The 12,401-nt window shown below is 53.9% G+C and overlaps 2 protein-coding genes across 2 annotated transcripts; both read left to right on the top strand.

Moving 5' to 3' along the window:
* The first annotated feature begins 883 nt into the window (after positions 1-883).
* Positions 884-1,552, top strand: LOC119111190 (prenylated Rab acceptor protein 1-like). Its single transcript, XM_037235013.1, has 2 exons — positions 884-997; positions 1,033-1,552. The coding sequence occupies exons 1-2, from the start codon at positions 884-886 to the stop codon at positions 1,495-1,497; spliced, it is 579 nt and encodes a 192-aa protein (XP_037090908.1). The 3' UTR covers positions 1,498-1,552.
* Positions 1,553-1,982: 430 nt separating this feature from the next.
* Positions 1,983-9,727, top strand: LOC119112814 (sialic acid synthase-like). The gene is given in 7 exon segments (XM_037237099.1): positions 1,983-2,307; positions 3,596-3,650; positions 3,653-3,790; positions 4,568-4,668; positions 4,670-4,712; positions 5,870-6,096; positions 8,772-9,727. Coding segments are annotated over 7 exon segments (1,101 nt in total). The 5' UTR covers positions 1,983-2,172; the 3' UTR covers positions 9,174-9,727.
* Positions 9,728-12,401: the final 2,674 nt, after the last annotated feature.

Genomic DNA, 12,401 nt, shown 5'->3' with positions numbered 1-12,401 from the left:
GGTAAATATTGGCATTCTGCAATGATTGATCTTGTGTCCACTTCTTTTGCTTCACATCAACATTGTTCCCAATGTTTTGTCTAGCTCAGCAGTTGTGCTGTATACTAATGAAAGTACTTTTTCTTTGAAGATGATGAAACAAGAAAGCACCGCAACACTTAGACAGTAGCTCCAGCACTGCACCAAGATTTCATGTCAATTAATCATGCCACCATTAAAGAGGTAGAGAAGATAAAACACTGGGGAATGTAGATTGACTGCAGCTTAAAATGCCTGCTTTAAAAATTTGTGTTCATTCTCTTTTCTCCTCAAACATCCTGTCCCACTTTTTGATTCACTCCCACAATTGGCAGGTTGGGAGATTAGGGAGATAATGAACCTGAGAACTTTGTCATAAGTAAAGTGAATTAAAAAAACAATGCAAACACAAACAAACAAACAAATATATCACTCCTCTGGAAGGCATCAGGCTGGTTGATGCTATACAAAGTAATCTATGTACACACAGTATCAAGCTGTCCATCATACACTACTGCCTAGACCAGTCTTAGAGCCACAGACATTAAGCACTTGATTATGCGGATGTCTGATATTTCCACACATTTCATGTAAATCCCAAGAAAAATGCAACAGTCTATCCACAGCCAAAACCACCTACAGTTAGTTAGTGAAGGCTTTTTCCACCAAATACAGAAAGCTTCAGCCCATGATCCGGTATGTCAGTTTACAAATTGCTTCCCACTGTACCATTGAGTTACGTTCCATTTGCCAGCGTCGGATGGCCAGACCACGGCCATTGTGCACCTCTGTCAGTGCCGGTGATGCTGTTTTCCCGTCCGCAGGCGTCTGCCGGTAAGTGTCTGTCGCTCGCCGCCGACCGGTGATGTCTCTGGCCGAGTTGGAGAGCGCCATCCTGGTACCCGAGCCCGTTGACGGCGAGTTGGACGGCGAGCTGAGCCAGCCGAAGACGGTGCTGAGCAAGATGCAGGCCAAGCTGGCGAACCCGGCCGTGCGCGAGTGGATTGCTAGCAGGCGCCAGAAATCCGGCCCTGGATCCAGTTCATCAACGTCAACAGCTTCGGAAAGCCCGACTCGCTGCCGCGCTGGTCCAAGCGCCTGGTGAAGAACATCGACCACTTCCAGAGCAACTACGTGTTCGTGTTCATCGGTCTGTTCGTCTACTGCCTGCTGACGTCGCCGCTGCTGCTGATCGCGATGGCTGCGCTGGCCGGTGGCTGCCACATCCTAAAGCTGCGGCAGGCGGAGAAGAAGCTGGTGCTGGCCGGCCGAGAGGTGCCGCTGGCACAGCAGTACGCCGGCGTGGCGATGCTCAGCATCCCGCTCTTTCTCATCGTCGGGGCCAGCTCCGCCCTGTTCTGGGTCATCGGCGCCTCGTTCTTTGTCATCATGCTGCACGCGTCCTTCTTCAAGCATGAGGCCCTGGCTGGCACGGAGGAGGAGGCTGAGCTGTTCGAAGTAACGATGGACCCTATATAGACGAACATGAGTTGTCTGTTATTTATATCATTTCACATGTCTACTAGCCGCATTCTCCACGGCCCCCTCCTACCCCCCAGTAGCGCGTTGAACGTCCGCGTCGCTCGGATATGGGGCTGGTTGCTGGTTTTATTTTTATATGTTGTTAAGTTTGATATGCTTTACTTATAGTTTTTTGAACACTGCAGCAATAAATTTTTGTCTAATATGTTTGTTTTGTAGTTCGAAGGCTTGAGAACATGAAAATGTGCACTTAGCTATGCTCATCTGAACGACGACTTATTCGACTGCAACTCCCAGTTCAACCATGGCCGTTTCCACAAGACTAACCTTCCTCATATGTACTTTGCCACATTCAGTTACACTGGAGTCTTCAAAATGGTCCCATTTTGAAACAACCGCTTTTGACTTCGCGAGCGCCTCGCAACTGCAGCATCGGTTGCAGCACGGCCACCTGTTCAAGCCCGTTCACCGGCGCGGCGACACTGACACAGCTGTCCCTGTGCGCCAGGTTACCGTTCTGGGCTCCACGGGCCGTGGGGCGTACAAATAGCTCTCATGGAAACATCGGAAGCGCCATTTCTCTTCCACGCGATTTGAAGACACCACTGATGGTCAGATTATAGTGTCTCCCTCATAGTCTTGGCCGCCGGACCAGTTCGCAGTCCCTGTGCTATGTCGGGATCGACGATCCACCTTGCCAACGGGAGGTGCATCGGTGGCGACGCGCCCTGCTTCATCGTGGCCGAGATCGGCCAGAACCACCAAGGCGACGTCGCCATCGCCAAACAGCTGATCGACGCGGCCAAGGTACGCTCTCCGGACCATTCGCGTGGGCTGCCAACTGCGCGGCACGGGCTGGCCACCAACGATGAGCACTGGACCATTGTTTGGATCGGGTGGCCAGGCTCTGTAACGTCAAAATTAAAGCAGCCATGCCTTATTTGCTGTAACCCGGATTATCGCATGATATTTTGTGGAATTCGGATGTGAATTGCTTGGGACAGTGAAAACAAGGTTCGTCGAAAGATTTGGTAGGGCGGATCTAGACTTTTTGAGTGTGTTGTGTGCGTGTGTGGGAGCAAACCGTTTTCATAGAATGTCCGTTTAATACACCAAGTGGCACTCCACACCCACACACAGTCAACGCTTATATATATATATATATATATATATATATATATATATATATATAACGACCACACACCGGCACGACACCACGACCCCGGTTGGATGTCTGGGGCTCAGGCCGCTGCGGTCGCACGCGGAAGGGCTATGTTGAGGAGCAGGACAATCTGTGTTTGGTAAGCTGGTCGTTGATGATGAAGTTAACGGGTCACTGGGGGACCCAGTCAACAGAATAGTGGGTTAAATCACTCTCGAAATGTTAATGTGATAGTGGTAATTAACCACCCACCAGCAATTGAACTATTCATGTTAGACCCATAACCATCGCAAGCCGCGGGTGCGCGTTGACTGTCGGCATAGTTTGACAGTCCAACAGCAGCAAAACGAGAAACCTACACAGTTAATTGTTGGAAATAACACGTAGCATGCACGTAAGAGCGTACGTCCGACGGTTTTGGGGGAGGGGGCATATGGTTTCACGACCTAAGGGCGGCGGAGGGCATCCCTTCGGCCCCCCCCCCCCCTGGATCCGCCTTTGAGCTTAGGTGGCAAGAAAACTGAGAGGCAAGCCCGATGCCGATGGATGGAAACAAAACGGATTGGCCTCGATCATGAAACAGAACGCACTAAACACGTGGACACCTTCGATGTTTGACGCCAGGGAGAGACCAGAACCCAGAGAAGGGGGCAAACTGGTGCTTAGGGGCGGTCGGTTTGAAAGGTAGCCTTCAATGCAGTGGAATCGTTGCGATATAAGAGGGAAAACAACGTGAGGCTCGAGAGGTGGAGGGGGGGGGGGGGGGGGGGGGGGCAACACAGGGCTCCTGGGAAGTATAAGCTCTTCCCCGCGAGTAGCGGCGCCTCCGTCTTGACCCCAATAAACAGCCACTGTGACAGCTTTCGCTGCACCACTACCACGGACCCGGCCACGGCCTATCCAGCGCTCCTCACTACGTCGGACGTGTGCCAGAGGAGCGGCGCTGACTGTGTGAAGCTGCAGAAGTCCAGCCTGCCGGACAAGTTCAGCCGCGCGCCCTCTGTCGGCCGTACGGCGGACCCCACGCCTGGGGCGCCACCTATGGCCAGCACAAGGCCCACCTGGAGCTCGGCGAGGAGGCCTACAAGGAGCTGCAGGCGCACGCTCGACAGGTCAGGGCATGCAGGAATAGGACATCGCGGGCGGTGGCGGCGGCCTGTTCAGGCCAGTCGCAGCACTGGTCCGACGCCGCTACCCAACAATCACGTTGGATTAGATGTGGACTGGAGGCTTGTCCGGTGTTCAGAGGCGGAGATATCTCCATTGAGCCACTGCGATAGCTTGATGTTTTGTGATGGCACTCATCAGGTACACTGCACTTCTTAGCGTGCCGCCAAATTTTAGAATGAAAGAGACTACGGTCCTTTTACTGGACAAATGCTGGGTGGTACTCCCCTGGCACGTGCCAAAAGGCAGACACAGAGAGCCCTTGCGATCACATTTGCTTCGTTTTGTTTTTAGGGGTAGGTCAATCAAGAAACCTGCGTTCAAGTTAATCTTCCGACACACTTTCTAGTTTGTACCTACCTTACCAGGTTAGAGTTGTACGCGACCGCGTGGTATATGCAAACCTGACTGGCCCCAATCGCGGTCAAGTCCCGCGCAGCTGCTCGCCCGGCGCCACTCTGAGCAGCTGAGCGTCCCAGCGCGATCAGCAGGCTGACGTGCGACACTCACACCAAGACAGACATTCCGAGCTGCTGAGTGTCCCAGCGCGGTTATCAGGCTGACGTGCGACACCACCATCCCAGGCGGACATCCTGAGCCGCTGAGCGTCCAAGCCGGTCAGTCAGGCTACAGTGCAACACTCCCATCCAGGCAGACGTCCTTAGCCACTGGATGTGCCCAGCACCGACTGCAGACTGACGTGCGGACACTCCTACCCAGGCGGACATCCTGCTTCACGGCGTTCGGCGATGGACCCGGTGTCGGCCGAGTTTCTGCACCGGCTGGACGTGCCGTTCATCAAGGTGGGCTCCGGAGACGCCAACAACCTGGCGATGATCGGCGACAATCGCCAGCCGCGGCCGGCCGCTGGTCGTCTCCACCGGTGAGCGCGCGCCGACCCAGTCACGGCCACGTGCGGCCCCCGGCCTCCTGGACGCCCGCGCCGCGCGGAGATAGTGCTACGGACGACGGACACCGTCAGCCGGGCGCGGGGACGCCGGCCAGCGCGATCACACGACTGTGCTACTCGTGTCATTGCGGCTAATGATGTATGTGGTTATGCTTATCACCGTCATGGGTCCTTGGCACATGCGCGGTATCATCCTCTTCGTTCAAGGTCATGTGCGCCCTCGCCTTCCTCGAGAGACGTTGACCTGACAGCCAGTCACAGGCAAGGCTGGGTCAGGAGTCGTCCGGCCTCCCCGTGAACCTCACTGTCCCGCGCGTACATATGTGCTCGGCTGTGTGGTAACAGCATTACGGCGGGTACCTGGTCGGGTTAGGGTTCTGGTCTGCGGTTCACAGGCAGCGACGCAAGCTTTCTGCAGTGTTTCTTGTGTTTCCTTTCTCTTATGTTTCCCGTTATGTTCCCTTTGCTCCCTCTCCAGCGTGATTCACCTGTAATGTATTGCGATTCAGAGGGCACGGCATGTGTTTCAGCAGAGGCATGCTCTGCTCTCTCGTTAATATCACAGCTCGGATAATTTAAAAAAAAACATTCACACACACCATCCTATTAATGCCTACAACCGTTCACTTGGTGAGATTAAATGCTTTTTGTCTACTGGACTGTTCCATACCAAACTACGTCAAAAAAGAATCACGCGGTCAGAAATGACAACAACAACGGCCATTGACTTGGTAGGTAACCGCCGCCGCAGGTCGGCGATTGGCTGGATGTGACGTGACGCGCAGTACGACGCAGCGGAGTCCAATATTTTCTCTGGAAAGGGTACGCTCGGAGTACTTTCTAAAACATTATATAACATCGCCACGGCCAGCCTACGCCGTTGCATGATGGCCATTCAGAGGCCAGATGTCTCTTGTGCGTTGTTCGCATGATAGGAGGAACACTTCTGTTTCTTGTTAACGGGTGACGATTAGAAAAAAGTGAGACGCGTAAGCTAACAAAGCATGCCGACCAATCGGCCGACACAGCTCCTACTACTGCAGAACAAGTGGGGCCCTTCTCCACTCCCGTCACCGCCCCGCTCCTCCCGTCACGTTCCGCGAGCGTCACGTGCCTGTCCTCGGCCGCAGGCATGCAGAGTCTGGCGACGGTGCGGCGCGTCTATGACCTGGTGCTGCGCCACACCAGCCAGCTGGCGCTGCTGCAGTGCACGTCGGCGTACCCCACGCCGCCTCAGGACGTGCACCTGCGCGTGCTGGAGCAGTACCGGCGCCTGTTCCCGCGCGCCGTGCTCGGCTACTCCGGCCACGAGGAAGGCACCGTCATCTCTGTGGCCGCCGTCGCCATGGGGGCCAAGGTAGCGTTGGCAGGTGGAGGTCGTTCTAGTCATGTTCGGTGCGTGGTAGGAGGCTACCAGGGGCAGTGGTATGTCTTTCGCCGCCCCAAAGATTTCGTATCGCCAATGACCAATGCTGGCCACCTGACCGCCACAAAGCCATGGCATGAACTTACACGCGATAGAACAAATTAGACTGTGCGCATCAGTGAGCAGAAACACTGCAATATTGGGCAAAAGGCATTGTGCCTCCGGGCCGCGCGACGCAGGTAATGCCTGATGGCCGGTGTCTCACGTAAACACCTGAGCGAATAGCCACCTGGCGGCGAGCGGGGGTAACCGTGATAAAGCGCTGCGACGTTAGGGTTTCAGGTGGCAGGGTTTTAACATGCATTTTGGTCGGACGATGATGATGGGGATGATACCTTTGCCATAAGAGCCACATGGTGGCTTTTCATTCAGGCACGTCGTGCTAGATGATACATGCATGGTACATAGTAAAAGAACAATTCTGTCAGTGGTACAAAAACACACGCTCACATGATATAAACACGCGGATAGCACATGTTAAACCTGACAAGAGTAACAAGTCAGAGTTAAGTTAAGAATGCCGACAGTGTGAGCTGTTTCACGAGGCATCGAAAAGGCGGCGCGCGAGGGCCAACGCCAAGCATATTAAACAACTCAGTGCCCCGCTACCATGGTGGGCGCCTCCCCGCTTCTGTGCGGATTTGTGGAAGAGCCCGGCGTGCGGCACGTGCGGTGTCGTGTTCGTGCCTTTCACTTGTACGCTTCACGAGCATGCGATGCATGATCTCAGGCAGCTCGGTTTTAATGATAATGTGGACAGCCTGCACAATTTAGTGGCCCATGACTTGTTTGGCAGTCAGCCCCCAGGCTGTTTCAAAGTGTCCGATATGTGGTCATGGCGTCTCCTGCCTGAGACCACCCCTGAACAGAAGCTTACAGTATTGTACACGCGATTCACCCTGAATATTACATACAGGAGCCGTACATAGACATGCAGTAGCTGACCAAAGACAACACCGACGCTTGCATAATGCTCCTTAAAGTCGCGTTTGGGGTCACATGTGACGCATGAGAACACGTTGCTAGTGTTCCAATTTACAGTAAGTTGTGGGCCATTGCGTCGATATGTTCTTGAAAGCTGAGGTGACGGTCGCTGGTGATTCCGAGATTTCTGGCTGATCGGAAGCGAGGAACTGCTATGCCACAGAAGCTCAGTGTGATTGCCTGCAAATCTCGTAGTGTAGCTGGAGCGCCGATCACTAACACCCGCGTTGCTTGTATGTTTGGCTTCATGCTATTGTCGGCGTCGTGTGTGTGTTTTGCTTCATACCGTATTGGAAAAGTCATTGGAGCATGGTGCTAAGCGCCAGATCATCCGGCGATTAGCTGCTTCAAACCGTTTGTGTGTTTGGCTTCATGCCATAATGGCAAGATCACTGGAGCGTGGTGTTGAGCGCCAGATCAGCGCCAGAAGCACCAGACCAGGTGATCAGCTGCTTCAAACCGTTTGTTTCCCGCTGTTCAGGATCCGCGCGTCATTTGCGCCTTGGAGGACAGTGACGTCATCCGACACGCAAAGGCCCGAGTCGTTGGCGAACCGCAGAAAAGGATGCAGCTCAGAGCGCTACCCTGAAAAACTGATTGGGATGTTTGCTGTCCGGACAGAAGGGGCGAGCCGTCAGCCCCACGCCCCTGAATCTGCTGCACGTGGCCGACCAAGTGGTTTGGGAACCAAACCGCATCAACACCACACCAAAAAAGCTGTCCAAGTAGTTTTTCATGAGGTGTGATAAAACCTTTTGATGGAATAACAAGACAAGGAGGGAAATATCGCTGTTTTCCATGACCCGGAGTGGTTTGCCAGAAACGGCGTTCCGCGCTGATCACGATGAAAGCCTTTTACGATAGCCGGGTCGAGCGCCAGACAATAATTTTGTTGTGCCCGGATAGAAAGATGGCTGTTTGGAACAGTGCAAGGTCCCATTCCTAAGTGATGTATTTATAACTGCATTACAGGTCAACTTTACAAGTCTTCATCAGCGTGCGGACTCTATTTCAGATCGTTCTCACCAAATCTTTGTGCTTTGAGTTGCATGCTTGATCACGCAAAGCCCAATGCGTGTACTTTTGACCCACCTCTCATACAAAAGGTTTTCCTCATCAAGCGTTTAACTGCAGCGTTTTACCTATGCAGAGGGAGAGAAGAACGTTTCCTCTTGCCATATGATGCTGCGAAAAAATAGATGCTGCAATGAAAAAATATGATCTTCTCTCCACCACTTCATAAGATCTTAATAACACGGCTATCACCGTGTGCGTGGTCTCCATGTGCCCTGTAGTGACGGCGCCACCCTTGCGCCTCAGCCTGTGCCCTGTGGTGACGGCGCCACCTCCACGCCTCGCCCCGTGTCCTGTGGTAGAGGCGCCACTCCCGCGCCTGACCCTGTGCTCTGTGGTGATGGCGCCACCTCCACGCCTCGCCCTGCGCTCTGTGGTGACGGTACCACCTCCACGCCTTGCCGGCACCGCTTGCGTCCCGTCCCCTTGACGCGCGTCCTCACCAGCTGACGCGCGTCCCTGCCCGCTGACGCGCGTCCTCACCAGCTGACGCGCGTCCTCACCAGCTGACGCGCGTCCCTGCCCGCTGACGCGCGTCCACGCCTCAGATCGTGGAGCGTCATCTGACGCTGGACCGCAGCTGGCGCGGCTCGGACCACGGCAGCTCGCTGGAGCCGACGCAGCTGGCCCAGCTGGTGACGGACGTGCGGCGGCTGGAGCTGGCGCTGGGATCGCCCGAGAAGGTGGTGCTGCCAGTCGAGCACGCCTGCTGGCTCAAGCTGGGGAAGTCGGCGGTGGCGGCGCGCCAGCTGCCGGCCGGCCACCGGCTGACCGCCGCCGATCTGCTTGTCAAGGTGGCCGAGCCCATGGGCTGGCGGCCGGAGCTGCTGCACGAGCTGATCGGTCGCCGGCTGCGCAGGGACCTGGAAGCCGACCAGAGCGTGACGGAAGACGTGCTGGAGGAGGAGGCTGGGGCGCAGCGGCTGGGGCAGGGCAGGGTCGAGACCTAACATCGGAGCGGCGCCGCGAGTTCGGCTGGAGGGGAGCAAGCGGGTCAGGTGCGCGGAGGAATACCTCAGGGCGGGCGGCGGTGGTGTGTGGGGACTGCGCCGATACATGAGGAGCGTTTTGAAGCCGGCTGAAGGACGCGAGATTGGTCGGTAGTGGGAAGAAACGCCAGTACTTGAATGAGGATCTAGCGTTCATTAATGACTGGCTGCGCCAGAAAACGCTTTCCTAGTGTCGTGACTACTTGTCAAAGTTGGGCTAGACTCGGAAAATCATGCGACAGGCATTTACTTAGTGTCCGCCGCTCATGTGTCGGCAGATCCGTCGTTACGGTCAAGTGTTATGTCAAATTTCCTTGAGCTTACAACCCAATAGTCGACGCTGCGAGATCTGGAGGTATGACCATGCTGCATTACTTGCTCGCCACTTTTTCGAGCAGTTCGCTTTTATGACCTCATGTGCGAAAATGTGTACTGTCATTCTCGGGCATTTACCCGGTCGTTGCGATACCGTACATTAACTTTTCGTCTATGTTATCTCAACATGAAAACGTTATAAAAACTGTTTGACGTCAACAGGGTCTATTCCAGCAAAGCCAAAGCTGCGGTCGATCATTACCACCAATTGACGGTTACCCCCGAGAGACCACACCACTGACATCGTTGTTTTTATACCTATGACAAGTATGCACATAAGTAATGGTAGGTAAGTAGGTGAGTAAGCGAGTAAGTCCTCCGGTAGCAATTGGCAAATCGGCCATCTAATGACACTCGGGGCGTGCTACGCCGGTTTCGATTGTGAGGGAGCGAAGACCAAGAAGACCAAGAAGCGCTGCACCGTCTCCGAGTGCAACGCTGATTTGTTTAAATGATTTAGGAAGATGAAACGTGATTGTGCGCCCACTGTCTCCCCAAACATAAGTTCTAGAATGCCAGCTGGCGGAGGGATGAAAAAAACATAATCAGAAACAGAGCCAGACGGCCGGCTGAAGCCTGACTAAAACCATAGAAAGCAATTTATATCGACGGCATTGTCGGACCAGGTCAAACACGCAACCCCTTTTCAAAATGATGTACTTGTTGTTCCAGATCGCACCTCAGCGATCGTCTCTGTGTCAATGTCGCCAGATTTACAAATTTTCAACGCTATGCTCGCTGCTATGTAGTTATGTTTCCTCACGTAACGTTTGCCTGGCTTAAATGATTTTACTCGCGTTTCAGGAGTGGGCAGTCTGGAAAGACGACACTGCTTATTAGTTTGGCCTCGAACCAGCTAAAGATGTGACCTAAATTCAATAGCCCAGATATATGCCCACGCAATATGACAATATTAGGAAAATCTCGTCGAACAGACCACTGACGTTCGGGGTCAGGTTTACCTAAATTCTTAGAGGTGCGCAATAAAATGATATGCATTTCCGTAATAATAAAAACTACAGCTCTCAAGTACCGTTCACAAAAGTGCTCAGTTTTGTGGCAAAATAGACACGGCATTGCCCTTGGCTCTTAGGAGTAGATTAATTTAAACGCCTGCCTAGAAACCAGAGGCATGCAGAGGGGGCAGGGGATACATACCCTATGCTCCTCTCAGCAATTGTGGGGCCTTCGCGTCGACAGTAAACGCGACAAAAGGAACGCGCGATCGTTGCCGAACTTTATGTTGCTCGTTAGAACACACAAAAATGTAATACGGCACACTCCGAAAAACGCCGTCACGAAACTGCTGACTGACATATTATATGCGCTATATAAGTGCTGCTGTCTTGGACCCGTTTGAGGTGTGGATCCTTGCGATAACCCCGTCCGCACGGATTCTTGCCGGAGGCATTCCAATCAGAAGTTACGCATAGGTTACTGGCCTTAAATAAACATTGAGATTGTATTGAAGTTTTCTTTTTAAGTCTCTCCCTGCTTTGTCAATGCCATCACCAATCAGCAGCAATTCCCTCGTCCATCGGGAACAAACTTCACCCTACTCGTCCTTCGAAACGATGTCTGAGCTCAGTGACTTCAAATGTCCCGGGACCGAAGTTGGCTTTGCCGAAGAATAGACAATGAAGGTATGCCATCTGTGCCAAACTTAGCGGTTATTCTGGTTGCAGTAATTTCCTCGGATTTAGAACACCGGATCTTTGGGCCCACAATCCCAAGGCGTTTACCCTTACCTTGCAATAAAGAATTAACGTATTTACGGAATGTCAAGCGCCGTTTAGTTTGAAGGACGTTCCCAGCCAACCGCCGTTGGCAGAATTTATGCTCCACACGTATACGTCATAAATCATATAGCTCATCATCAGTAGTGGCGTATAGGGAGGTTATTTTTACTAAGGTACATCTAGCCCTATCTTCTAAAATTCATGTCATACCGATTCGTTTCAATAGGAAATGATGTGTGGCATGTACGTGATTGCTGTGCAAAATTGGACCGCTATTACCGATCAGGTTCACCCGTGCGCTTGAGCAGGGACGGCACCACGGGCTTTGAGCTGGGGTGAGGGGGGAAAGGGTAGGGTTTCGAGAGGTTACCCTGGACAAAACGGGGCCTCCTCACTGATAGGCCTCTTGTCCAGTCTCATATTCAAGGGGGAGCATATAGAGTAGGGACATGTGTTATATTGTGTCATATGTGTTTCATGTGTCATATTCAAGTAGAGACATGTGTCCTCGTTGCAGCACGTCAGCTACGTGTTCCGTGCGTCAGATTGACGGCTCTCACTCCGAGCTCACTTGAGCGTGCGCCACCAGCGACTTCGGCCGGCGACCGCCCGTCGACCTTGCACGGCCACGCGTCGATGTCGACGGGCCGCCGTCACGGCCGGCCCCAGTGCGACACACAGCGGTGAAGTGCCCCACTTGACCGCAGGAATGGCATCTCCGGGACGCCGCCGGGCACGTTGCACCGTCGGCATGGGGCCGCGCACCGCACTTCCGACATGTCGGCCCGGCCCGGCCGTCTGTGCTCGAGACGCTAGGGCTGCGGCTGCCGGGGCTGACCGCTCGGCTGCGCGACCGCCGGTAGCTCGAGACTTTTGAAACCGCCGTCGAGCCGCCTATCGCCGTGCTGCTGTTCGCTGCATTTTTCGACGCCCGCAATACGTTGACGGCCTTGCGCGACGTCAGGTCGGGCGCCTCCAGCATGCGGCGGCGAGCCTCCTCGTCGTTCGTGCCGACCACCAGCCGGTCGCGCAAACGATCGTGGTAGCAGGCTAGGCACAAATCACAAAACGCAGC

The sequence above is a fragment of the Pollicipes pollicipes genome, unplaced genomic scaffold (genome assembly GCF_011947565.3).
Source record: "Pollicipes pollicipes isolate AB1234 unplaced genomic scaffold, Ppol_2.1 Scaffold_7261;HRSCAF=8764_pilon_pilon_pilon, whole genome shotgun sequence".
Classification (NCBI taxonomy): domain Eukaryota; kingdom Metazoa; phylum Arthropoda; class Thecostraca; order Pollicipedomorpha; family Pollicipedidae; genus Pollicipes; species Pollicipes pollicipes.
Note: the sequence above shows the minus strand (reverse complement) of the source record. Positions and strands in the feature narration are given on the sequence as shown.

Bases quoted from the DNA above. Each gene is read 5' to 3' on its own strand.
- LOC119111190 (XM_037235013.1), top strand. From the start codon at position 884: ATGTCTCTGGCCGAGTTGGAGAGCGCCATCCTGGTACCCGAGCCCGTT. The intron at 998-1,032 runs GCGAACCCGGCC...GATTGCTAGCAG, and splicing joins GCAAGATGCAGGCCAAGCTG to GCGCCAGAAATCCGGCCCTG.